Below are 27,110 nucleotides of genomic sequence, written 5' to 3'. Positions count from 1 at the left end.
ATTAGTATCAATTCAGAGATGTTCTTGAAACAAGAACACATAAATGATTAAAGGACAACATTACAATGGCCACCAAAGGTAAGTAATATTTAACACAAAATCCTGCTGTACACGTACAAGAAAGATGTTTGCAGTTAAATAGGTGCTTTTATAATTGCATGAAAATAATATGCACATGCAATGATTACATCAATTAACACACCCAAATGCAATGTTTTGCTGCAAAGTCAATGGCAGCTTCTCTAAACTTAGCAACTGGCTCCTGGTGGACCATTACTGAACAGACGATTAAAACATAAATATTTATAACACTATTCATTAATTAGGAGTGTTAACATTTCCAAAACTTCACGTGTACAAAAACATACTTGAAAGTTTGGAAACAACACAGTCTTCAGCATACATACAATAGTAATTAGATAATCTGAAGTCATCAAAACAAGGCCAAAGACATATTTTCTGAATTATAACATTTAGTTTTTTTGTTCCTTTTGCGAGCGAGTAACAGGCCTGCTTGTTGTCTCTTGAATTTTCCTTTTTCTTTTGCCACCAACTTTAGGCACAACAGAGCCACTTTGAGTGGCCTCTGGCACTTCACGGGCAGGGCTTGTGGCCAGTGACTCACCTACAGGGCTTTTGGGCAGTGACTGTTCACCTACGGGGCTTGTGGCCAGTGACTCACCTACATGGCTTGTGGCCAGTGACTCACCTACAGGGCTTTTGGGCAGTGATTCACCTACAGGGCTTTTGGGCAGCGATTCACCTACAGGGCTTTTGGGCAGCGATTCACCTACAGGGCTTTTGGGCAGCGATTCACCTACAGGGCTTTTGGGCAGCGATTCACCTACAGGGCTTTTGGGCAGTGACTCACCTACAGGGCTTTTGGGTAGTGACTGTTCACGGACAGGGCTTGTGCCCACTGACACATGTGAGCAAGTTGGTAGACACTGCACAAGTGATGGTTGGTCTGTTTCATGTGTGTCTTTTGTTGTTTTTGACCAAAAACTGGTCAGTAGTAACTGCTTGTGTTTTCTTTTTGTGGCCTCCTTTGTAGGTGTCAGCTGCTGAATTTGTACAGATGGCAGCGGTAGGATGTCGTCAGGAACCTGCACAGCAATGTCTGCTACTTGACCGGTAACATTTGGGCCTGGTGAATGAATATCAGATGAATGTGGTGAAAACTGACCTGCATGAACAGATCCTGGCTGTGAGGTGTTGAATTGTGGTACATTAGTCATTCTCCAGTAATTAGCTTGTGTTTGCTGAACAACTAATGCTTCGAATGAGGTGTTGATTTTTTGCAACTGTTTAGGCACTTCAATGAAGACTCTGTGGAGATGTGCCAATTGTGAAACTGTTTCTTCCTGCAGTGCAATCATCCTTTCCAGCACTGTCATCAGGTCAGAATGGCGACGATTTTCTGCTTCCACAATTTTTCCCTCAGAAGCTACAATTGCATCATATGTGGTATTTGCTGGACGTTTTGGCGGTAAAACAGTTTCAATTGGAACCTCTTCATGGTCACTTGCTTGTATTTGTGTGTCTATGGCGGCGGCGGCGGCATCATCATCATCATCATCATCATCAAAATCCTCTTCATCATGTTCTACAAATAAATGTACACATTATTAAATGGCATGTTAATCTCTGCTGTGTTACTATGTAATTGTACTGTGTCATAAGTAACAACTAACATGTTTCCATACGTTTTATAACCTCACATTAAAAACTACCTTGACTTAAGAATAATGTTTGGACTCAGTATGAAATATGAGTGAATGAAAACTTGCTGTAAACTCACAACTCCTACATGATAGTTAACATCACTACCACAATACAAGTTGGCTTACACTTCATTTTCACTGACACTAAGTAATCCTATTTAAAGAAGATGTGCAAAACAAATAATGACCATGACAACATAACATATAGAAGAGCACATATTATATGGCCACCAACTGATACACTCACCTTCTAGGTGTGTTGAGCTGGCTGACCCAGGTGAAGACACTTGTTCAGTCTCAGGTGACACATGTCCTTCAGGGGCAACTATATATAACAATAACATAAGTTTTACATTTACATGTGTAAATATTGAACCATCAGTTATTGTATGTTCTGTATTTATGAGTACCTAACAGCATCATTTCCTTAACCCAAAATGTGTGTGTGAAAGTGAACATAAATAGTTGTAATAACAATGTACATGCCTGTGTACTTAGAACTTTTGAGTTCCCTAACATAAAACATACTATGTTCCTGCAGTAATGCGTGAGGATAAATAGATTAAATTTGAACATAAAAATCATATGTTGTGTAGTGATATCAGTATCATAATGTACATAACTATCATGAGATGACCATTCACAATGGTTATCATGAAGGTGGTCATATTGCACAAAGTGTTGTTTTTGGTAGAGGATATGTGTGGTACATTAATATAAGATGTGGCACACATGAATGTGGCTGTGACTAAACAAGACAACACATGCAGTGTGTGATAATGTGTCGTTGATAGTAGTAGTTCAACTATAGATATGAGTGAACTAATGTGTGACGTACGGTTTGATAAGTAATGAGTTGTTGGGGCATTTAGTAGCTAAAGTGAAGCTTTCAAATGAGTGTGATTAACTTCAGTTGTGCTAGTCAGGTTGTAAGAACGGTATTCCCTTCCCCAAAAAGCCTAATCAGCCACACCTTTCAATTACTTGAAACAGGTGCAAATGGTGTGAACTAAGTTGACCCTAAAATGAGGCTGTAATTAGTGTGTGTGCTGAACCCCACCCCCTCTGTTGAAGTGTATGCTGTGATGAGATATTAATTGCAGCTGCTTTAACACAATGGTAGATGAGCTAAATAGTCGTGTGCAGTTTTTAAGTTATGAAAACAATGACATAAAATATGATACGTGTGCCTCATTATGCTGTCTGTATATGAGTTAAAGTAAAAATGGACCTTTTCATAAACAACTATAGATGTGTTAGTGCAAGTGATGTTTGTAGGCCGTTGCATGCAATATATTTGATGCATGCTTAAAATAGGCAGTAATGTCATGTTTGTCGGAGTAAAATAAATGAAATACACAATAATATTCTACATATTTCTGTTCTGTACCTGTAGCTAGTAATAATTTCTCATTAACATGTGTTACACATGTGTACTACCCTGTTGTTCCCCATCTTCGCCCACCATCAATTGCTTCCACTGCAGCAATGCATTTTGGGAATTCACATGTAAATGAGCACGCAATGGCACGTGCTATATTAGTTACTGCTTTTAGTAGGACTACAACATATATGTCTATTTTGAGATATATATATATACAGAATCAGACATATACATATATAGATGCAGGTATGCTTATATTGTGAAGACAGTATAAAAAGCAGTGTAACTATGCAAAATAACTGTAAGCAACGACACGCCTAGTACAGTAATATTTCTCACCTGGTGGAAATTGTGAGGGGTAAATTCCTATATCACGGTCACCAGGTAAGCCTTCCACGACGACGGGAAGTAATTTTGCCCGAAGCAGCTCCTCCAATGGACTTAATATGAGACGTTGTGGTGTGGGCCCACCTCCAGTGCCAGTAGCATGCACGCGTTGGTGTTGTATTTTCTTTTTCAATTTGGACCTAATATCATCAAATCTCTTGTGACAACTCCGCTTGTCCCTCACATGATTCCCACACGCATTGACACCAATGACTATTGTGTCCCACATCTCTTTTCTGCTTGCTGAACTTGTCCGCCCTTGAAAAACATATAAAATATATGAGGTAAATTAATAATAATATAAGCACCAGTTTCCTACACTGCTAGCTGTTCCAAGAGATAGCAAACATGCTGTTTTAGGTGTAATATGTGAAGCACATGAGCATTCACTACTAAACCTATACATGTAAGCAAGCTTGCATTCATATTGTATGCAGTTATGGCAAATTGACCGCCTGTGTTTAGTTGTCCTTGTAAGGCATGATAAAAAGCTGTGTTTCCAGACTAATTAACATAGAAAGATATTGTGAACCCATATTTGCATATGAACAAAACTCAGATGACCTAGGATCACATGTATTTGAATAATAAATGTAAAGGTACACTTACCTAGTAAATGTCCATATATACTGTCATAGTGCTCCAGAATGCCAGTGACAAGAGCTGTATTTTCCTGGTCATTGAAGCGAGGATTACGTGGCTTCTCCACACGTTTCTTCCGAGCAGGTTTAGGGTCAGAGCTTGGCTGGTGCTGACTGGACTCTCCTTTTTCCAATGGAAGAGCCTCCAAAAGCTGCCCACCAGCAAGCATGCCACCACCATCCACCCCATCTGCAACCGCGCCACCAGCAGCACTCCCAGCACCAGCACTCCCACTCCTAGCACCAGCACTCCCACTCCTAGCACCAGCACTCCCACTCCTAGCACCAGCACTCCCACTCCTAGCAACAGCACTCACACTCCTAGCACCAGCACTCCCAGCACTCCCACTCCCAGCAACAGCACTCCCACTCCCAGCAACAGCACTCCCACTCCCAGCAACAGCACTCCCACTCCCAGCAACACCACTCGCAGCACCAGCACTCCCACTCCCTGCAACACCACTCTCACTCTCAGCAACATCACTCCCCTGAACAGTACGTTCACTCCGACGCGTACTCGCACGAGTAGCACTCCCACTCCCACCGGCATCACTCTTCCCACGCTTTGCGGGCATACTTCCAGCACTCACAAAAAACAGACAAGAAATGTACAGGCAATCACACGAAACACTTCCACATATAAAACAAGACAAAGATGTAAACAAAACAACAAAGGACAAAGCTCACCCAATACACAACAAGTCTCTCAGTCAATATGCAAATCTTCAATCGTCCAGCTCTGTGCGTCTCTCTCTCTCTCACTCCCAACAACACAGAGAATGATTAGCAGTACACGTTGCCTTTAAATATGGCGCGCAATCAAAAACATGCTTGTTTCACCTGATTCAGCAAGATTTGTGATTGGGCAACCTATCAGCACCCCGCCACGCACGCCGATACACCTGTGTGTGATCGGATAATCATCGTGAGAGTGGGCGGATTTGTTTTCGGGTTGATTTTGAATGTATTCGGCACTTACTGCATACGGAGAGGAAAAATCGCCAATAACATGACTAATCGGTAAGATTGCCGATTTCACATAATCGACGCTTACTGCATGAGGCCCTAAGTCTGTTTGCTAAAATTTTGCTGTATATTTTTAAGTCCGAATTAAGGAGGAATATTGGTCTGTAGCTGCCGCATTGTAGCGTGTCCCTACATTCCTTATGAATAATTGCCAGGTTAGCTGTAGACATTTAAAAATAACAAACAAGGGCGCAAAGGAAAATATTCTTATAACCATGTGTATATGTGATAATGAATATTAATACACCAAAATAAACCAAATACGTGGTAAGTGGGTGATGATAATGATAAACCTATGTTACCAATCAATAAGAGAGCGTCTGCTGCTATACATAGGGTAGCCCAGAACCCTGAGTATCTAGAAACAACAAAACAAGACACAGCGCACAACGCTCATCGTGAATTAATAAAAAACAGTGTTTATATACATAGTGCTCTCATAAACCTTTCCATAGCAATCAATGTAATAAGGAAACACCATATCTATGGAAGGTTTGAAATCATATAATTAATGATGCAATAGTTATCTTTCAATTATGTATGCAAATTAACCTGTCTATAAATACTGTGGGGTCACAACCAATGGGTATCCCCTGATGAAGTCATCCTTGATGACGAAACGCGTAGGGCGTGGCTGAGACGGAGGAGGCACTTTCCCACTGAACACAGTACATTGTGGATGCAGCATTGAGAGCGGCAAGCCATACAAGAAGGAGCTGGCAGATTTCCACTATCTTTGGTGGTACAACAGCACGAACGAAGCAGACACAGTCCTTGTTTCCTGGAGGGATTTCCTGTTGCGGGACACACGCCGGGAGGACGTCATTTCCGGCGAAGGAGACTGCGCAACACGTGTGTAGGGGAAGACTCCATTGCTGATTGAGACGCTGCCAGTGGCTTATGAGGGCCAATCTCATAAATGCTCGTTATTATCTTCTGATTTGTGAGTGGGCATTTGTCTTTTTAATGTTCCATAAAATGTTTGTTTTACTTTAATGCACTAGGTGTGCGCCTGTTTTTTTCTCTCTTTCTCTCATAGGTATTTTCAAGGGAGTTGTGATCCCTTTCAAACGGGCTGCCATTACCTGGATGCACTTTATTGGAACGGGACTCTATGTTTTTTAAGGTTCTTTTTTTTGGTATTCACCTAAGTTGTTAATATCATTCAATATTTTTTATTTTTATATTTTTAGTATTTTTCATTTTTTTATATAGCATTTTTATTAAAGTTTTTTATTACATGCATATCTTTATAACATAGGATCCTTTTTTATATTACCACCCCTGGCCACCCCATTGGTTGTATCAACACAGTAGCATACATACTCACAGTTAGGCAGGTTGTTTATAGTAGGCGCTCCTTTGTATTTTTGTTTTGTTCTGTTATCTATCACTTTAAAAGGTAGCAGCCATATTACAACCTTGAATTGTTATAATTTAATTACTATTTATTTTAAGTATAATTTTCATTTATATTTGTTTAGAGATTATATATTGAGAACCAATCTGTTGTATTAGAATTCAAACAGTATATAAACAAAAATGATGCAGAATTGTGAGGAACGTTTAGCTAGAAGGAATAAACTTGCAAACATTGTAAATGAGGACACCACTAATATTGTAGAGAGTAATATAGATCTCAAAAATAATTTTCAAGAGTTGGAAAATTACACGAAGGATGAAACAAGAAACTGGTTAGACCTACTTTCTCTGCAGAACTACATAGACATCAAGTTAGTTCCAAGGGGTTTGCGAATTACAAAAAAACCTACGTTTGAGGCACCTGAAACATTTACCCAAGAATGGAATTCAATTCTGGAAAAATGTTCAGTGTCTCTCATTAACCTCTTAATCTCCTATAGAAAAGAAAGACTAGAGAAAGTAGGGAAAGAGATAGCTCGAGTACAAGAAACCATTAAATCGTTTGAAGGTACAGAGGAATTCATCCGTTTGGATGAAACAGTACATAAAAGGGTTCTATCATTTGAGAAAGAAATCATAGATAGGAAAACAAACAAGCTTAAACGTGATAAAGATGACTACGCTAATGATAGAGTTAGAAATTGGAGAAGGAAGGGCGACTCTTTCCAACATCGTAGGTATGGGAGATCCAGTTCAGGTTACAGACAAGAGAACAGAGATTCCAAAACAAATAAAAAACCTATATCTAATGAGAAAGAAAAAAATGAAATTATTACATTAATTAAAGAAGCTAGGATGGATAGGAAAGAAAAGGAACATCATAAAGTCCCTTCCACTACCTCCTCTGCAAGTTGTTCAACCTCCAATCGTTACTCTGTGTTGGGGGACGTTTGTGAGGATAATGGGGAGTCCCAGGAACAAGTTGCAGTGGAACATAGGGAGGGGGCAAGATCTAAATCTAGCACTAAGGGTTCTAATTCAATAAACTATACCTCTCCTAAATCTAACAAATCCACCTCTTTTTTAGAACAGAGAGAAACGGAAAAGAGATATCCATTGTGGGAGAAACAGAACCAATCACTACCCCGGAGAAAAAGAGATTCAGGGGAGTCAGAGGAGGAGCAAAGAAGCAAGGACAGAAGAAAATAAGGATGATGGTAGACACACCACACAAATATGGTATTTATAACCTTTCATCACATACTCTCACTTCACATCACATATCTCTGCTAGCTAAGGGTCTATCATATGCACCCAGTAGTACACCAAATCGGTTTGACCTGTTCGTGGACTTGAACAGATACATCCGTAAGTTAACCTTGATGCGACACTTCACCCAAAAGGGGGATGAGAATTTGGAATCTATATTTAATACACAAGAAAGAGAATGTATAGATGCTCTAACTTCGTTTTTGATAGAATCAGATCAAGCAGGGAGTGGACAAAAAAATATACAACAGTTTGATACACTTATGGGTCCATCCATAAAGAGATCAATGGTTGATAATCAGGATTCAGTCAAACACTCACTTCTGGATATTACTATTCATGAGGAAGATACGAACCCTTTGTTGGAATATAATTCTTGCCCTATTGAAACAGATCAAAGTAGTCTATTGAGATGTAAATCGTCGCCATTTGTCCCTAAATCAACATACTTCCCTTATCAATCAAAGGGTAACTTTATTGAAACTTTTTATACAGTAGTCCTGAGAGACCTAGAACAGTTGTGTCTTGATAATGTGGAACTGAAATTTAATAATCTCACAAAAGAGGAAAATCAAGCTTTATTGAATATAAAAAATAATAACGATCTAATTGTTCGGCAAGCAGACAAGGGGGGGGCGATTGTCCTGCAGGATCGGGCGGATTATCTCTGTGAGGCCCATCGCCTCCTCCTTGATACCACATCTTATCAAATTCTTACTGAGGACCCTGCTGAGTGTTATCAGTTGGAGTTCCGGAGTCTTCTCCAGGGTGCATTCTCTGAAGGGATTATTTCCAAATTAGAGCACAGGTTTTTATATATTAAACACCCCAGAACCCCTATTTTTTATCACATTCCCAAATTACACAAAGATATAGTTAAACCACCAGGGAGGCCCATTGTGTCGGGTATTGGCTCGATGACGTCCAACGTGTCTCAATATGTAGATTACTATTTACAGCCTCATGTCATCAAATTGCGCTCATACATACGGGACACGTTGCATGTCATTGACTCAATCAGTGACATTAAATGGAAGGATACCTATCACTGGGTCACTTGCGATGTATCTTCACTTTACACCTGTATTGAGCACTTAAAAGGTATCCAGGCAATTAGTCACTTTTTACAATTAGATTCCAGTTTACATTCTTCACAAAGGTCCTTTCTTTTAGCATGCATTAAGTTTATGTTAAATCACAATTATTTTCTATTTGGGAACACATATTATTTGCAAATCTGTGGAACGGCCATGGGAGCCAAATTTGCTCCTAGCTATGCCAACTTATACATGGGACTGTGGGAGAGTACCCATGTGTGGGGGAATGCTGTGCTGGGGGCGGGTTTGGTCTTCTATGGTCGCTTCATAGATGATATTCTTATTATTTGGGATGGTGAGAGGGGCACCCTGGAGACAATTCTGGAATCCTTCAATAACAACAAGATGGGATTGAAATTTACATACAATATTCACCCAGACACTATAGTATTTCTAGATTTAGAGCTATTTGTGGGTCCTCAGAATGATATTCACACCAAAACACATTTTAAAACTGTGGCTGCAAACAGCTACCTACAGTATGGTAGCAATCATTACAAAAAATGGTTAGATAATGTACCAAAGAGTCAGTTCCACAGATTAAGACGCAACTGTTCAATGGACAAGGATTTTTTGACCCAGGGCACAGATCTTTCATTTAAGTTTCAGGAGAAAGGGTATGATATGGCAATTGTCAATAAATCTTTTTTAGATGCTAGTTTACTGGATCGTACATCTCTGTTGGAAAAATCCAAAAGAAAAACAATAACTAAAAAAGAGGTTACATCCCATGGATCGGTGCCTAAATTTATCACACAATTTAATCAATCTGCCAAACAAATTAAAAAAATAATGAATGACCATTGGAACATCCTGGTCAGCGATCCAGAAATTGGTCATCTATTGCCAAAATACGCTCCTGTTACTTTTAGGAAAGCTAGGAGTATCAAAACCATGATTGCTCCTAGCAAACTAAAAACATCAAAGGTAATTAATAGTTCCAGAATAAATGGATCCATTCCCACTAGGGTTAAGGGGAACTTTGGGTGCGGGAGAAGCAGATGCCTAACGTGCAAACATTTGATTAAAACAAACAAATTTAAATCTTTTTCCAACGGCACCTCACATGATATAGTAGAGTACATTAATTGTCTCAGTGAATATGTCATATACCTTATATCATGTGAGTGCGGTCTACAATATGTAGGCCGCACATCAAGAGCCCTAAGCACGAGGTTTCTTGAACATCGAAGAAACATAATAAATGGGTGTCAAACACACAACCTCTCCCGCCATTACTGTAATGAACACTCAAAAGACCCTAAGTCCCTACGAGTTATGGGCATCGAGTACATCCCTCCTACCTTTATGGGTGGGGATCGCTTCAAAAGATTATGTATGAGGGAGACTTATTGGATATACATTTTGGATACATTACACCCAAAGGGACACAATGACCACATCGACATTAGTACTATAGTGTGATCACTCAAAGGGTGATCCTTCGGAGGTCTGGTTTGAGTGCTCAGGCAGCACTCCCTCTGAACTATAGTTACATGTCAGGTCTTCTAATACACTGTGTGTTATAAGTGTCCATCCTGGTGTAACATACATTTTATTACATCTTGCTGTGTTGTGTCTGTTCAAGTCCAGGGACAGGTTCTGCCCTAATATTCATTATATATCATCATCACTTTATATGCATCCCACAACATTTACATTTGTACAATTTATTTTTAATATTATGAATATCACATTTAATCCACTAAGTATATGTTTAGGGATCACCTATAACATAATATATTTCACTCATTACATTTTTATTTTCATTATACTACACTTTATTCACATACAGAGTCCAACCTACACACATATTTCATCTTTCACATTCACTTCATTATATACATAGTACACATATATACTACATATCATTTTGTTATTTCTTCTGTCCTTGTCAACAACAACTATTGCTGTTCCTCTGACTTCAACAACAATCCTTGGTATTCATTCTTTCTGCAATGAATAAAAACAGGTATATAACCTAAATTGATTCATATGTTAATTATCAAGTGGGATACAGGGTGGTTTAGTATTCACTGTCACCTATATTCTCCAACTCTTGAGTTTTTTAGAATTTCTTGATTTTTGAATTTAATATCACTAATTAAATAAATATATATTCTCCAAAAATATATACTTTTCTTTATTTGTAGAACTTTAAAAGTTTTAAAAGCTTACTTTAAAATGTAAAATGTCATTAAAATATATATTATTAACCCCCTCTGTACATCATAAGTGTTATTCTAAATCATTTATTATTTTTATTTTTATTTTTAAATATCCTTTTAATATTATTTGATCATTTATTGAAATAAAATAATACTGCTATATTAATGAGCTATATTTCATCTTTTGCAAAAACAGTGGTGCTCTCATAAACCTTTCCATAGCAATCAATGTAATAAGGAAACACCATATCTATGGAAGGTTTGAAATCATATAATTAATGATGCAATAGTTATCTTTCAATTATGTATGCAAATTAACCTGTCTATAAATACTGTGGGGTCACAACCAATGGGTATCCCCTGATGAAGTCATCCTTGATGACGAAACGCGTAGGGCGTGGCTGAGACGGAGGAGGCACTTTCCCACTGAACACAGTACATTGTGGATGCAGCATTGAGAGCGGCAAGCCATACAAGAAGGAGCTGGCAGATTTCCACTATCTTTGGTGGTACAACAGCACGAACGAAGCAGACACAGTCCTTGTTTCCTGGAGGGATTTCCTGTTGCGGGACACACGCCGGGAGGACGTCATTTCCGGCGAAGGAGACTGCGCAACACGTGTGTAGGGGAAGACTCCATTGCTGATTGAGACGCTGCCAGTGGCTTATGAGGGCCAATCTCATAAATGCTCGTTATTATCTTCTGATTTGTGAGTGGGCATTTGTCTTTTTAATGTTCCATAAAATGTTTGTTTTACTTTAATGCACTAGGTGTGCGCCTGTTTTTTTCTCTCTTTCTCTCATAGGTATTTTCAAGGGAGTTGTGATCCCTTTCAAACGGGCTGCCATTACCTGGATGCACTTTATTGGAACGGGACTCTATGTTTTTTAAGGTTCTTTTTTTTGGTATTCACCTAAGTTGTTAATATCATTCAATATTTTTTATTTTTATATTTTTAGTATTTTTCATTTTTTTATATAGCATTTTTATTAAAGTTTTTTATTACATGCATATCTTTATAACATAGGATCCTTTTTTATATTACCACCCCTGGCCACCCCATTGGTTGTATCAACACAGTAGCATACATACTCACAGTTAGGCAGGTTGTTTATAGTAGGCGCTCCTTTGTATTTTTGTTTTGTTCTGATACATAGTTACATAGTTACATAGTAGATGAGGTTGAAAAAAGACATAGGTCCATCAAGTTCAACCTATGCTAAATTTAGACAACAGATACTTTATCCTATATCTATACTTACTTATTGATCCAGAGGAAGGCAAACAAAAACCCCATTAAGGGGAAAAATGAATTCCTTCCTGACTCCAAGAATTGGCAATCGGATTAATCCCTGGATCAACATCCTTCCCATGTATACTTAATTGGTATATCCCTGTATACCTTTCCCATCTAAACAGATGTCCAACCTTTTTTTGAACAAATCTATTGTATCTGCCATCACAGTCTCCATGGGTAATGAATTCCACATTTTAACTGCCCTTACTGTAAAGAACCCTTTCCTTTGTTGCTGGTGAAATTTCCTTTCCTTCAACCTTAAGGGATGGCCACGAGTCCTTAGTACTGCCCGTGGGATGAATAGTTCTTTTGAAAGCTCCTTGTATTGTCCCCGAATATATTTGTATATAGTTATCATATCCCCTCTTAGACGCCTCTTTTCTAATGTAAATAAATCTAATTTAGCTAGCCTCTCCTCATACGTTAGGTTGTCCATCCCCTTTTTTAATTTGGTGGCTCTTCTCTGCACTCTCTCTAGTTCCATAATGTCTTTTCTTAGGATTGGTGCCCAAAATTGTACTTCATATTCAAGGTGTGGTCTTACTAGTGCTTTGTAGAGGGGCATAATTATGTTTACTTCCCTTCCATCCATTGCCCGTTTGATGCAAGATAAGATCTTGTTTGCCTTTGCAGCTACTGCGTGACATTGGGCACTATTGCTAAGCCTGCAGTCTACAAGCACTCCTAAATTCTTCTCCATCAAGGATTCCCCCAATATATCTCCATTTAATTTGTAAGTCACCTTTTTATTCTTGCATCCCAAAGGCATAACCTTACATTTATCTGTATTTAACCTCATTTGCCATTTACCTGTCTAGGTTTCCAGTCTCTCCAAGTCCTTCTGAAGAGAAATTACATCCTGCTCTGATTCTATTACCTTACATAATTTAGTATCATCAGCAAAGATGGAGACTTTGCTCTCGAGCCCAACCTCAAGGTCATTAATAAACAAGTTAAAAAGCAGGGGTCCCAGTACCGATCCCTGAGGTACTCCACTCACGACTTTAGCCCAACCTGAAAAAGTTCCATTTATGACAACCCTCTGTTGTCTGTCCTTTAACCAGTTTTCAATCCAGGTGCATATATTATTACTGCGGTGTGGCCACCTTTATTTGCAAAATCAGTACTGCTCGTGGGTCACCATCTGTATTCACTGCTTCAGTGAAACTTTTGAAAACAACAAACACCTATCCCTTTTTAAGGGCTGACTCACTTCTTGAACCCTGACTATGGCTAGAAGGCAAAACCCCTATTTCAATGACCATATTACACTTTGTGATAGGCAAATAAAGGTTTACCTGCTTCAGCAGTCTCTCTCTCTCTCTCCTCTTGGGATTGGGGAAAAGAGTCCATCTGTGGTTTTGTAAGTTTTCAGTGGTGTGTATCACTTTAACTCTGATCTCTGCTGCATGAGATTTTTTTTTTTTTTTTTTTAAGTTGCTCAGACTGTAGGCAAAAAGCATTAAAAAAAAATTCACAGAAAAAATCTCCGGTCCTTTCTAACTTCAAAGACCACCTCTCATCCCACTTCTGACACCATATGTGGACGGACGCTCACAGAGGTATGCAAGGGAGACTCGTTATTGTGAAATTAAATAAGGCTTTGTATTGTGCCTGTTTCCTTAACATCAGCAAACCATCCAAACAAGGGGTAAACAAAGCTTCTATTCACTTGGGAGTATTTCTAGTGAAATACTATGCAGTTCACAACTCCCTTAGATACGCATGTCTCCTAGCCCCAAAACATATAGCATGAAATAAGCAGATATAAGAAGTCTCATAAATGAAAGTCTTATCTGTTCCTTTTGGTTTGGAGGGAAAATCTTCTCTGTCCCTGGTTCAGCTCCCTTTTCCTCAGGGTGTGTCAGCATTCAGGTTTAGAAGTTTTCCCTGTGTCTGGAAAGCAGCTCTGCTGTGTCTTCTGGCAGGGCTCAAGACAAGTTGTGAGAGTCAAAGACAATCTCTGCTCTGTCTCCAAGTTCAGCTCAGGTATGAGCTAAGGAGTCTCACTTCCTGTCTCAAAAGACAGGCTTTTGTAAGCAATCTAATCAGGCAGGTGGTGTTTGTTAATTGACTACCAGCAGTTAACCACCACACTGCTGGATTAGAGGCACATTACTTGAACAGGGATAATTCCCCTGTTACACTCCCCCATTTTATCTGTCAGGCTTCTTGCATTAGCAAGCATGCATTTAAGTTTTTTATTTGCCTGTACTATTATCTTATCTGCTCCATCCTTTCTGCGCCCACTTGGTTTAGTCTTTAGAAGTTTTCTAGTATTATTTGTATTTACTATGGGTGTCTCACTGCTTGTCAAACTCGCACTTGCCCCCATTCTACCTCCATACCACCTTGTATCCTCCTCTTTTCCATTTAGTTCATTATCTGTTTCATTCCCCTCCCCCCTCCATCCTAGTTTAAAATCTCCTCCAACCTTTTTAGCATTCTCCCCCCTAGCACAGAAGATCCCTCTTCATTGAGGTGGAATCCGTCCCTAGAATATAGATGGCACCTCTCAGAAAAGGAGTCCCAGTGCTCTAAAAACCCAAACCCCCTCCTTCCTGCACCACTTTCTTAGCCATGCATTAACCTCCCTGATCTCTGACTGTCTCCCTGCGGTAGCCCATGGCACTGGTAGTATTTCAGAAAATACTACCTTGGAGGTCCTTGCCTTAAGCTTTTGGCCTAGATCCCTGTAATCATTTTTTAGGACCCTCCATCTTTCTCTAACTTTGTAATTGGTGCCAACGTGTACTAAGACCGCCGGGTCAATCCCAGCCCCCCCCCCCCCAACAATCTGTCTACCCGATTCGCAATGTGCCGAACCCGAGCACCGGGAGACAACAAACTGTTCGGTTCATGCGGTCACGGCAACAGATTGCCCTATCTACCTTCCTAATAATGGAGTCCCATACCACCACAATCTTTCTTTGTATCTGAGCATCCTGAGTCCCCACTGTGCTGGAGGAACTATTCTTCTGGCTGCTAGAGGAATTAGTCTCCCCCAGCCTTGCCATTTCTGCCCCTACATTCCCAATACAGGTAAACCCCATTATAGCGCGACCCGTTATAACGCGAAATCGGTTATAACGCGGTTTTCACGTGGCTCCCGTTTAAAAAAAAAATTTTTTTTACATTTTTATTTTTTTTGCACACTGCACACTGCACACACTCTCACTGCACACACTCACTGCACACACTCTCACTGCACACACTCTCACTGCACACACTCTCACTGAACACACTCTCACTGCACACACTCACTGCACACACTCACTGCACACACTCTCACTGCACCACTGCACACACTCTCACAGCACACACTCACTGCACACACTCACTGCACACACTCTCACTGCACCACTGCACACACTCTCACAGCACACACTCTCACTGCACACATTCTCACTGCACACACTCTCACTGCACACTGCTCACAGCACACTGCACACACTCCCAGCACACACTCTCACTGCACACACTCTCACTGCACACACTCTCACTGCACACTCTCACTGCACACACTCACTGCACACTGCTCACAGCACACTGCACACACTCCCAGCACACACTCTCACTGCACACACTCTCACTGCACACACTCTCACTGCACACACTCTCACTGCACACACTCTCACTGCACACACTCTCACTGCACACACTCTCACTGCACACACTCTCACTGCACACTGCACACTGCTCACAGCACACTGCACACACTCCCAGCGCACACTCTCACTGCACACACTCTCACTGCACACAGTCACTGCACACACTCTCACTGCACACACTCTCACTGCACACACTCCCAGCACACTCTCACTGCACACACTCTCACTGCACACACTGCACACACACACTGCACACTGCACACACTCCCAGCACACTGCTCACAGCACACACTCTCACAGCACACTCTCACAGCACACAGCACACTCACAGCACACAGCTCTCACAGCACACAGCACTCACAGCACACTCTCACAGCACACAGCACTCACAGCACACTCTCACAGCACACAGCACTCACAGCACACTCTCACAGCACTCACAACACACTCTCACAGCACTCACAGCACACTACACCACACCTCCCACTCCCCCTCCCTACCTTTGGTGTCGGCTGCTGAGATTGGAGCGGAGCTGGCATCAGGAGGAAGGGGGGTGTCAGGAGGAGGGGGGGTGTCGGGAGGAAGGGGGGTGTCGGGAGGAGGGGGGGTGTCAGGAGGAGGGGGGGGGGTGTCAGGAGGAGGGGGGAGGTGTCGGGAGGATGGGGGGGTGAGTGAGGACTGGATTGAGTCACTGGATTGGTGGATGAAGATCATCCAGAAGTAGTTTGAAAAGGCTGCAAGTACTGATCGGTGGGCTTTAAAATACACATCCCCAATAGCAACTGGGCAGTCGCAAAGGAAACAAAACTCCCGCTGCATATTCAGCTGCTGAAGCAGCACTAGACTGTGGCTAGATGGGTCCATGGTTTCCACAATGCCTCTCGCGCGCCGCCCGCTCACCGTGCACAGCAAAAAAAAAATGCGCAGCCCGGGACTCGGAGGGCCGCGTGGGCTATGCCGCGGAGGGCCGGTAGGTGTGGGAGCCTGGGGGGGGGGGGGAGGAAATGGATGCCGGTGGTGGGAGGTAAGGAGCAGGTTGTGGCTAGACTTGCCGTTGCTAGGGGACGTGTAGGGCTTCCGGCCACCTCTTCCTTCCCTCCTCACTCCCTCCCTCCCAATCAGGCGCGCGGTGGCCATTTTTTAAAAAAATTAGCGCGACCCCGGGTCTAGCGCGGTCGGATCGGGTGGCCCCCGAGGACCGCGCTATAACGGAGTTTTCCTGTATCTTCACTCAATATGGCAAATCTATTGGGATGTGTCAGCTCAGAAATGACCTGCCTCTCCCTATTGCCTATTGCCTATTTTATTGTTTATAAAATAAGGAATTCAAGGTTCTGCGTACATCAGATAAAAGGTTAACAGGCACAGAGAGCTACAATGTAGCTGTTACCGCTCACTGCGACCAGGAACTTTGGAGAGATAATTTCATCAAGGATCTTGCTTCATGTCATGCAGCTTAGGCAATGATAGAGTAACAGCCGATGTACCGTGTTCAAGCAGTCTCTTTAGACAGCATCAAAACCCCTGTATCTACAAAAACTACTAATCACAAATCCCCCTCCGGGTTACATTTTTTAGAATCTCTGAGGAGCAGATTTCTTTCCCCTATAGAGAAACCGGACAAGACATTGAAATTAAAAGAGATAGCCCCAAGCTCAGACAACACAAAGAATAAACGAGTGTTGTCAGGAGAGGGACAAGAGGAGGAGCCAGAGTGCAAAAAAAGAGATCAATACAGAAGAGGGTCCCAGTAAAATGTGGGATCTTCAATCTGTCTTCCACCATTTTGACAGAAGACCAAAAAACAGTACTAAGTAGAGGTCTCACTTTTTCAAAATCTAGTGGACCTGATGGGTTCCAATTGTATAAAGATTTACATAAGTTTATAAGAAATGTTACATTGAAGAGACATTTTATTAAAATGGATAAAGAGACTAATATTAAAATATCAGAGGTAGATACTGTGGCCTTATTGGATAATACGGGAGAAGAATTACAATGTAAACATACACCATTTAAACCCAGATCCAAGTTTTATCCAGCCCAATCGAAGGGACATCATGTGGAAACATTTTTTAATATGGTCAACAGTGACTTCCTCAAATTAACCAGAATATTTAAGTCTAAAAACATTAAACACAATTTGAGTTTTAATGAAAATCTAGCTTTGAGATGTTTAAAAGATAACTCTAATTTGATCATAAGACAAGCCGACAAAGGAGGCGGTGTGGTCCTCCAGGATCGTAAGGATTATGAGGCCGAGTCCCACCGCCTCCTTGGGGATTCCGCTTTCTATATTAAGATTGCAAAGGACCCTAAAGTGGAGTTTACGGCTCTCCTTAAAGTACTATTAGATGGAGCCATGGATGATTTGGTACTTTCCAAACTTGAGTTTGATTTTTTATATTCAGAGTGCCCTAGAGTACCAATTTTTTACCACTTCCCCAAGCTGCATAAATCATTGAGTAACCCACCTGGTCGACCGATCATCTGGGGTATTCAATCACTTACGTCCACTCTTTCGCAATATGTACACTTTTTTCTACAGAGCTATGTAGCTAAATTACCCTCGTATCTGAGAGATACATCATCAGTACTTCAGATGTTTGCTGATTTTGAATGGAAGAAGTCATTTAGATGGCTGACCTGTGATGTACAAGCGTTGTACACTCACATCCCGCATGACAAGAGGTTGTTGGCAGTAAGATCTTTTTTGGAGGGTGATTGTTCATTACATCCCCTCAATGCAGAGTTCATCCTGAGGTCAATTGAGTTCATACTGACCCATAATTATTTCATGTTTCTCTCCCAGTTTTTCTTGCAGGTTTGCGGAACTGCGATGGGGACACGTTTTGCCCCCAGTTTCGCAAACCTGTACTGTATATGGGATACTGGGAGAGACAAAGGATCTGGACCAACAATCCCTTTAGCCAGAATGTCGTAGTTTGGCGTCGCTATATCGACGACATTCTGTGCGTGTGGGATGGTGGTGAACAGGAGATGGAAGAATTTGTCAATTATCTAAATGACAATGACATGAATTTAATCTTCAGCCACACTTCCGATGTAAGCTCCATTAATTTTCTTGATCTCAATCTAACTGCTACTGACAATGGAGAAGTACATACAAAAGTTTTCTTCAAAGAAGTAGACGCAAATAATCTATTTATGGCCTCTAGCAACCATAAAAGATCTTGGATTTCCAACATTCCTAGGGGCCAATTTGTTAGAATTAAAAGAAACTGCAGTACTGTTGAAGATTTTGAGGAGCAGGCAAATTTACTATTTCACAAATTTATTGAAAGGGGTACCCTGAAAAAGGTTTACTACAGGATCTAGACAAAGTCAGAACTATGGATAGAGACTTAATGATCTTACCGAGGGATAAGAAAGTTTTTTTAGATTCCACTGGACGTTTAGAGATTCCATTTATCACTACATTTAATTCTGTTAAGGGACAAATTGAAGAGATCTATAAAAAGTATTGGGCAATTTTAAGTAAAGATACGATTCTTGGGGATCATATTTCACAAGTACCCAAATTCATTTATAGAAAAGCTAAGAATTTCAAAAACCCACTGGCTCCAAGTGACATTAACCCACCTATTAATACTAGAGAGAGGTTATGGTTAAATAAACCCATTGGCAATTTTGCCTGTGGTAATTGCTCCGTCTGTAGATATTTGCACGGAGATAAGAAAACTTTTAAATCGGCTGTAACTAATGTGGAATTTAAAATTGAGGAATTTATAAATTGCAACTCAACCCATGTGATACCTTATGGAGTGTGCTTGTAAAATTCAATATGTAGGCCGCACCAAGAGTTGTCTAAGGCCTCGTCCAGGGTTCCGGCGGGTGTGCTGAGGCGCGCTGAGGCTCAGGGAAAGCGGGTGATTTCCCTGGCCTTAGACAGCGCGCCGTCAGGGGGCGTGTCGGGGGCGGGCCAGTGACGTCACGGAGCTGGTTCGCCCTCATTGGGCGAACCGCTCACGTGACCGGCCCTGCGCTCCAGCAAACGCGTGATTTAAAAAATTACGTAAGACCTACGCTTCCGCGCGCTTGCGGAAGCTTAGGAGAGCCCCGATCTCATTGCGGCTGTAGGGGCTCACAGGTAAGTGCAAGGGCCCCTCAGCACGGCTCAGCGCTTAAGCGCTTACCATGCCCGAGGCCTAAAAGTGCGGATCCAAGAGCACATTAGAAACATTAAACATGGTTATGAAAAGCATAATTTGTCTCAGCATTTCTTATTGCATCACAATAGGGACCCATCTTCCCTTAGATTTAAGGGCATTAAAACTGTCCCTATAGGAAGGAGAGGTGGAGATAGAATTAAAAATCTCTCTGTACAGGAAACCTTTTGGATTTATCAGTTAGAGTCTCATGCTCCTAAGAGGTTAAATGAAGATGTAGACATCTGGTCTTTGTATTGATCTAAGTCCTTGTTTAATTTGACATTTAATAATGTATTGTTATTAATTTTGTGTCTTTATCTTTCAGAATCTGCACTGACTATTTTTCTTGCTAATTGGTTTAATGTATTTTAGCCAATTTTCTTTCTTATTTTAAGTTTGTTTTAGATAGTTTTTGTATTTGTATTAAAATTATTGTTCTAAATAATTGTTTAGTTTGCTATACAGCTGTGCTGAATCAATTCAGTTTGTGGTGATTTGCCAGTATGTATTTAGTAATTAGCCAATCGTAGGGACTTGAGTGGTATATATTCTGAACGTTTGTTCAATATTTTATTCCCTGATGAAGTAGCCAGCGGTGCTATGAAACGCGTTGAAAAGCTACCACTCAACTACCTATTTTAAGCTCTTATGAGTATTAAGGTCACTGTATGCTTTGTGTCCTTCTATGATAATTACACGTTATATGTTTAACTGCCCCCTTTGACACATGCACCGTGACGTCATCATTCTCCGTCGGCGCACAGTGAGGTGCTGAGAGCAGACAATACACGCTGCTACACGGGACTGAGTCTGTTACTCTCTGACTCCATCGAGTGCTATTACGCATTAATTTGGACTATGGGACTGTCTAAAGAGACTGCTTGAACACCGGTACATCGGCTGTTACTCTATCCTTGCCTAAGCTGCATGATATGAAGCAAGACCCTTGATGACATCATCTCTCCAAAGTTCCTGGTCGCAGTGAGCGGTAACAGCTACATTGTAGCTCTCTGTGCCTGTTTACCTTTTATCTGATGTACGCAGAACATTGAATTCCTTATTTTATAAACACTGTTTTTTATTAGTAAATTCAAACCGCGCTCTTGCTTCCTAACAGGATCTTGAAGTAGATCAACTCTCCCCTCTTACAGCTGATGTGATGTGAAGGCACCCCTCCTCCACCAGTACCGTCGTAGGATGGCTCCAAACGTCAGGTGTCAATAAAAAATTAAACACAAGAGCGCACCAAGGGTCAAGATTTAATAAAACAAATTGATAAATAACAAGTAAAAACTAACATATAAGGATATATAAGTCCAGTAGAACAGTGCTGGGGCAAAAGTCCTGGTGGTGTCCTGGGCGCAGGGGGATGGTGCTGAGGCTTACTGGTCAGTCCCGCGCGCTGGGGCTGGCTGGCTCGGCACCACGTTGTTGTTCCTTCCGGGTTGCGGCTTCTCGCAGGACCCGTGGATAGTAGCCCACCACAAACGCCGGTTCTCCAATGAAACTCACTCCGGCGAACCGAAAGAGTCTCTGGTTGTTTTTAGGAGTGCTGGGACTTGTTCCACCAATTGGCTGGTTACCAATAGCACTGTGTGAGCTTCGCAACACGTTTCACAAGATACTGTGCTTCATCAGGCAATATTTTGGACACCTACATGGGGGCCTTTTATTCAGTCATACTGGGATCCCAATAGGATAATGAGTTAGCTGATATACGTAACATGCTCAGTAAGTGCAAGGTACCAGCTGAGTTGGGGAGGTATAATGGATAAAAATGGTATGCATTATTGCATTGGTACATGCCTTCACATCTACTAGACACTACTTCGGTTCTCACTCTACTTCATCACTTTCCTTGGGTGCACACTTACTTACTAGCCACTCTAGATGTACAGGCACTTTACACATCGATACCACATCAAGGTGGATTAGAGGCCATAGATTTTTACTTAGCACTTCACGACACACTTCCACTCATTCAACGTCACTTCATTCACGATTCCATTGAGTTTATTTTACAACACAACTACTTTTTATTTCAGCACGATTTTTACCTACAGCACTGTGGTACTGCTATGGGGACACGCTTTGCACCTTCCTTTGCCAACCTTTACATGGGATGGTGGGAGTCGGTGCACATATGGGGTATCGATGTATCTCCTCCTCAGCTAAAACTTTGGAGGAGATACATTGATGATATACTGGTTGTCTGGGATGGCGACAAGACGTCATTTGACATCTTTGTTGATAGGATTAATAATAACAATTTTAATCTTACCTTTACCAGTAATGTCCAGAAGGACCATACCACCTTCCTGGACCTATCTATTTACATTCAGGGGGAAATTGTGCAACCATCGACACTTATATGGAACAGTCACAAATACTCATTAAACGTTTTAGGCAAAAGGGTTATCAGGAGGAACTGATATCTGAATCCTATTTCAAAGCACAGATAACAAAAAAGTGGGACCTCGCTCTAACCCCTTGATGGTAGATGCGTGCTGCCTAGGGAGTGGGTCAATATACACATAAAGATGTACCAAGGAAGGCACACAGAAAGATCCCTTTTGTAGGCGCACTGCAGACCTTTATAAAATAAAGTGGTCAGGGGTGAAAAAATGTGTATAACCTAAATTTTATTAATATATACTGTATGTATTAAAAACGGTATATGTTGTCTTTATTGTGTATTCATATACTGTGATAAAAATAGATCCTAAATGGTCTATGATCTACTGTGGTCAACCTGTAGATATAGGGCAAAGAAGTCCTAAATACTCTGAACCAACTGTTTATGAAAGTGGTGTGACGTAAGTAATACTGATTTAGTCAGAGAGCATCTCTAATTCCTACTGTTCAGATGAAAGGTGACTCAGATTCGTGAAGAGAGTTACTGGTGAAAACAGTGTTTGATGCCTGGTGATCTCAAAAACTGATCACGTGTCACTACACATTCCCCTCATGGGTGCTGTTCCACTGCTTTGTTATGTATATTATTGTACAGGATAGGTACAAGGTAAGTGAAAGTTAATTCTGATAACTCCTAGTCATGTGGCCAAATGTATCAGTATACCCTGTAGTGTGGTGCAGAGTAACCACAAGTCCCGTAAGTAGTGTGTATTTATATTCATATGGGAGCCAAATGATAGCTGGGGTGCAGATGTCACTACACAGCAGTCTGTGCGTTTAGTGATATTTAGGCTGTAGTTTTCACACATAGACAGAGCCTGTTGATGTTATATCATCTATATCTGAGTCATCAGTGAAGATTTAATAGGTGAGCATCCGTGCAGTTGTCTGTCTCCCATCCGAGACAGACCGATACTGGTGGTGAGTCTACTGTGTAGAGGGATCCTATTGCGCATGCGTCAAATTGACTTTTGCGATCATGCATTCCTGGTGATGTATACCCTAGCCCGAAGAGGTAGGTGCTAGTTTCTATAGTTTTTAATGATCTGATAGCTCAAAAGGGTTGCTGCAAACGTGTAATATATAGTGGTATTGGTCTTTCAACCAGCAACAGATGTTTCCACCTTAATTGCTACTTAACAGTGTGCACAAACAAATATAAAGTCCCCAGCGCTATAAGTCCAAGATACCGTGACCTTAAAGGAAGTCTCTGATCTTTCAAGATGGTAGTTGGGCTTGATAAAGATGTTCCAGATGGGACGGTGTCGTTGATGTAGATGAGTACACCTTCTGAAATACAGATGACAGACACACCTGATTGCGCAGCGTATTTCTACAATCAGATCCCTATCTAAGATAGTACAGAATCTTACTCACATAAGTTACGTCAGTATGTTCATTGGAGAGAATCTGTGGTGGCTCCCCTTCTCCTCTGTTCCTCTCACGAACCCCCGTGTGGAGACAGCTTACTGGGATCAATCACAGTCCTCAAAGGCGTCAGGGATGGATCCGTTGCGACACCCCCACCGACGTGAGATAAGATGGGCACAATATGGTGTGGTATGTAATTACTTTAATAGGCTAAAACACTTACACAAAGCATTAAAATACACTCACATGGTGCAGTGTGGATGATACTCCGCGCTAATGCTGTCCGCAGCTTGCAAATCCTTCCAGCACAGCGGGGAGGTTCACTGCACACAGACACGCTGTCGACTCAGCGTGTGACTTCAGTACTGCAGGAACCCTCCTCGTGTCAGGACTACAGGTGCTGCGATGGCTCAAAACACTAGGCTCCTCCTCCCTACGCGTTTCGTGACACGTGGTCACTTCGTCAGGGGATGGTGGAGCCTGTGGTATGTTTCGGCTGAGAAGGGGACAGGCTTTTGGTTCAGATAGTGCTGCAGCCGTGTAGTTAATGATGCTGTTGGTAGTTCCCACATAAAGTAGAAAAATAAGGTGTGAGCACTCTGTTACATAAATCCAAGTTGTCAGTAGAATGATTGTGTAAACAGATATAAATATATTCCTATGTTTACCGTATCGTTCGTAAACGCTAGTGTATCTTAGGGCAGGGATCCTATTGCGCATCCGTCAGACTAGAGTCCCTGTGTTTCTTGTGATAATCACAGTATATATACGGGAAAGCTGATTGCTGTATCTCTTGCAATATAACTAAGTAAGTAGGGGTGGATAGAACAATGTTGATACAGGTGGTGGATGTCAATTCTAGTGTGACCTTTAGTAGCGATCATGAATTGCCACAGGAGTCAGTAGTGTTGTTTTTCCTGAAAGTCACGTGTATTATCTTGTCTGCAACTAGGTAGTGTACCACGCTGAGAGGCACAGCAAAAAGTAATGCTTGCAGGACAGTACAAGTCTGGTCATAGGGATGACTGGGGGACATACATATGTATCACAGTATGTACAATTGTATTAGCATCCAGGCAGTATATCCCGCTAAAAACGGGACAGGTTTTTGACTCGAGTGATTGCGCAAGTGTAGTGCTACAGTGAGCTACAGGTAGATGGTGATCCCAGCGTTCCACACGCCAGATGGCTGAAACAATGGTATACAAATGCCCTATGGTATATACTCTGGATGCCTATATTTTGGCAGATATTATCTGGTACACCCATTTAAAGAGGTGTTAGCACTGCCGCAGGGCAGTGCTGTGTGCAGTTGTTCTCTATATGCTATTAAGCTGTGAACGAAACATATCAATCTACCATTGTATATACCATAGGGCATTTGTATACCATTGTTTCAGCCATCTGCCATTACTGCGCAATAGGATCCCTCTACACAGTAGACTCACCACCAGTATCGGTCTGTCTCGGATGGGAGACAGACAACTGCACGGATGCTCACCTATTAGATCTTCACTGATGACTCAGATATAGATGATATAACATCAACAGGCTCTGTCTATGTGTGGAAACTACAGCCTAAATATCACTAAACGCACAGACTGCTGTGTAGTGACATCTGCACCCCAGCTATCATTTGGCTCCTGTAAGGAATCCGCTCCTCGGTTTGCTGGTTGCCTTACCTTGCAGACAAGTGCAATCCTGGAGCACTTCCCCTGATATTTACTGCAGCCTGGATTCACTCACCAAAGCAATACTGCCACACGCCCCTTCTGCTATTGGCTTACTGACCTTTAAGTATTGCCTTCCCACAATGCTCCCTGCCGAGCATAGTCCTTCCTGGATGTCACAAGTGTTCTGCCATAAGCCCTTGGCTTGTCTGTGTGTGTACTAACCTCTCAAGTTGTTATTCCCTAGTTCCTGAGGCCTGCTGCTAGTCTTCATGCAGGGGCCTGTATTTCCTGATTACCCTGTGTATCCTGAGGCCGACTGCTAGGCTCATGCAGCGGCCTGTTCCTGTGCTGAAGTGGAGTACTCTTCATGTTACTTCAGATCCCTGTTTCCTGAGGCCGGCTGCTAGTCGCACGCAGCAGCCTGTTCCTGTCTTCTGTGCTGAAGCGGAGGTCTCTCCAGTGTTGACTTCAGCCCCCTGTTTCCTGAGGCCTGCTATCCTTCTACTGCAGAGCCTATCTACTGGTTCCTGGGGCCTGCTGCTCATTCTCCATTGCAGAGGCCGTGTCCGGGTTTCCTGTGCTGAAGCGGAGGATTCTCCAGTGCGTACTTCAGCTTCCAGTTTCCTGAGGTCGGCTCTCCTTCCCTGTAGAGGCCGGTCTACGAGTCCTGAGGTCTGTAGCTCTCCTTGCGCAGGCCCGCTCTGGACTCTTGCGCTGAAGCACTGGTTTACCAGTGCTGCCTGGCGGTGTGCCCACTCCCTGCCTATCCCTTCCTGGAAGCAGTACCATGGGCCATGGTCGCCGCACGCGCAGAACCCACGCCCGCGCTCACGCTCCTAAGCTGAAGCGGGGAACTTCTGATCACCTGTTGCCGAACTCCTGCTTGAATAATGGTTACCCTGATCTCTCCTGTCCTGACCCTGGCTTGTCCACTGATGATGCTACCTTCTCCAGTCCCGACCCTGCTACGTACGACTACGAACTGCGCAATCCGGATCTGCCTGCGCGGCCTAAGGTTGGTGCTTATACAACCCCACCTCAGCCACGCGGTCCGGTCCCGGTTTGTGGCGAGCACAATCGTGACAGCTCCCATATGAATATAAATACACACTACTTACGGGACTTGTGGTTACTCTGCACCACACTACAGGGTATACTGATACATTTGGCCACATGACTAGGAGTTATCAGAATTAACTTTCACTTACCTTGTACCTATCCTGTACAATAATATACTTAACAAAGCAGTGGAACAGCACCCATGAGGGGAATGTGTAGTGACACGTGATCAGTTTTTGAGATCACCAGGCATCAAACACTGTTTTCACCAGTAACTCTCTTCACGAATCTGAGTCACCTTTCATCTGAACAGTAGGAATTAGAGATGCTCTCTGACTAAATCAGTATTACTTACGTCACACCACTTTCATAAACCGTGGGTTCAGAGTATTTAGGACTTCTTTGCCCTATATCTACAGGTTGACCACAGTAGATCATAGACCATTTAGGATC

The 27,110-nt window shown here is 42.0% G+C and overlaps 1 protein-coding gene across 1 annotated transcript; it reads right to left on the bottom strand.

Moving 5' to 3' along the window:
* Positions 1–439: 439 nt before the first annotated feature.
* On the bottom strand, positions 440–3,696 carry LOC142490675 (uncharacterized). The gene is made up of 4 exons (XM_075593096.1): positions 3,680–3,696; positions 3,448–3,635; positions 1,972–2,049; positions 440–1,606 (listed from the first exon to the last, which is right to left on the bottom strand). The coding sequence occupies exons 1-4, from the start codon at positions 3,694–3,696 to the stop codon at positions 474–476; spliced, it is 1,416 nt and encodes a 471-aa protein (XP_075449211.1). The 3' UTR covers positions 440–473.
* Positions 3,697–27,110: the final 23,414 nt, after the last annotated feature.

The sequence above is a fragment of the Ascaphus truei genome, chromosome 3 (genome assembly GCF_040206685.1).
Source record: "Ascaphus truei isolate aAscTru1 chromosome 3, aAscTru1.hap1, whole genome shotgun sequence".
In the NCBI taxonomy this organism is placed as follows: Eukaryota; Metazoa; Chordata; class Amphibia; order Anura; family Ascaphidae; genus Ascaphus; species Ascaphus truei.
This window is presented reverse-complemented; position numbering and strand designations above follow the sequence as displayed.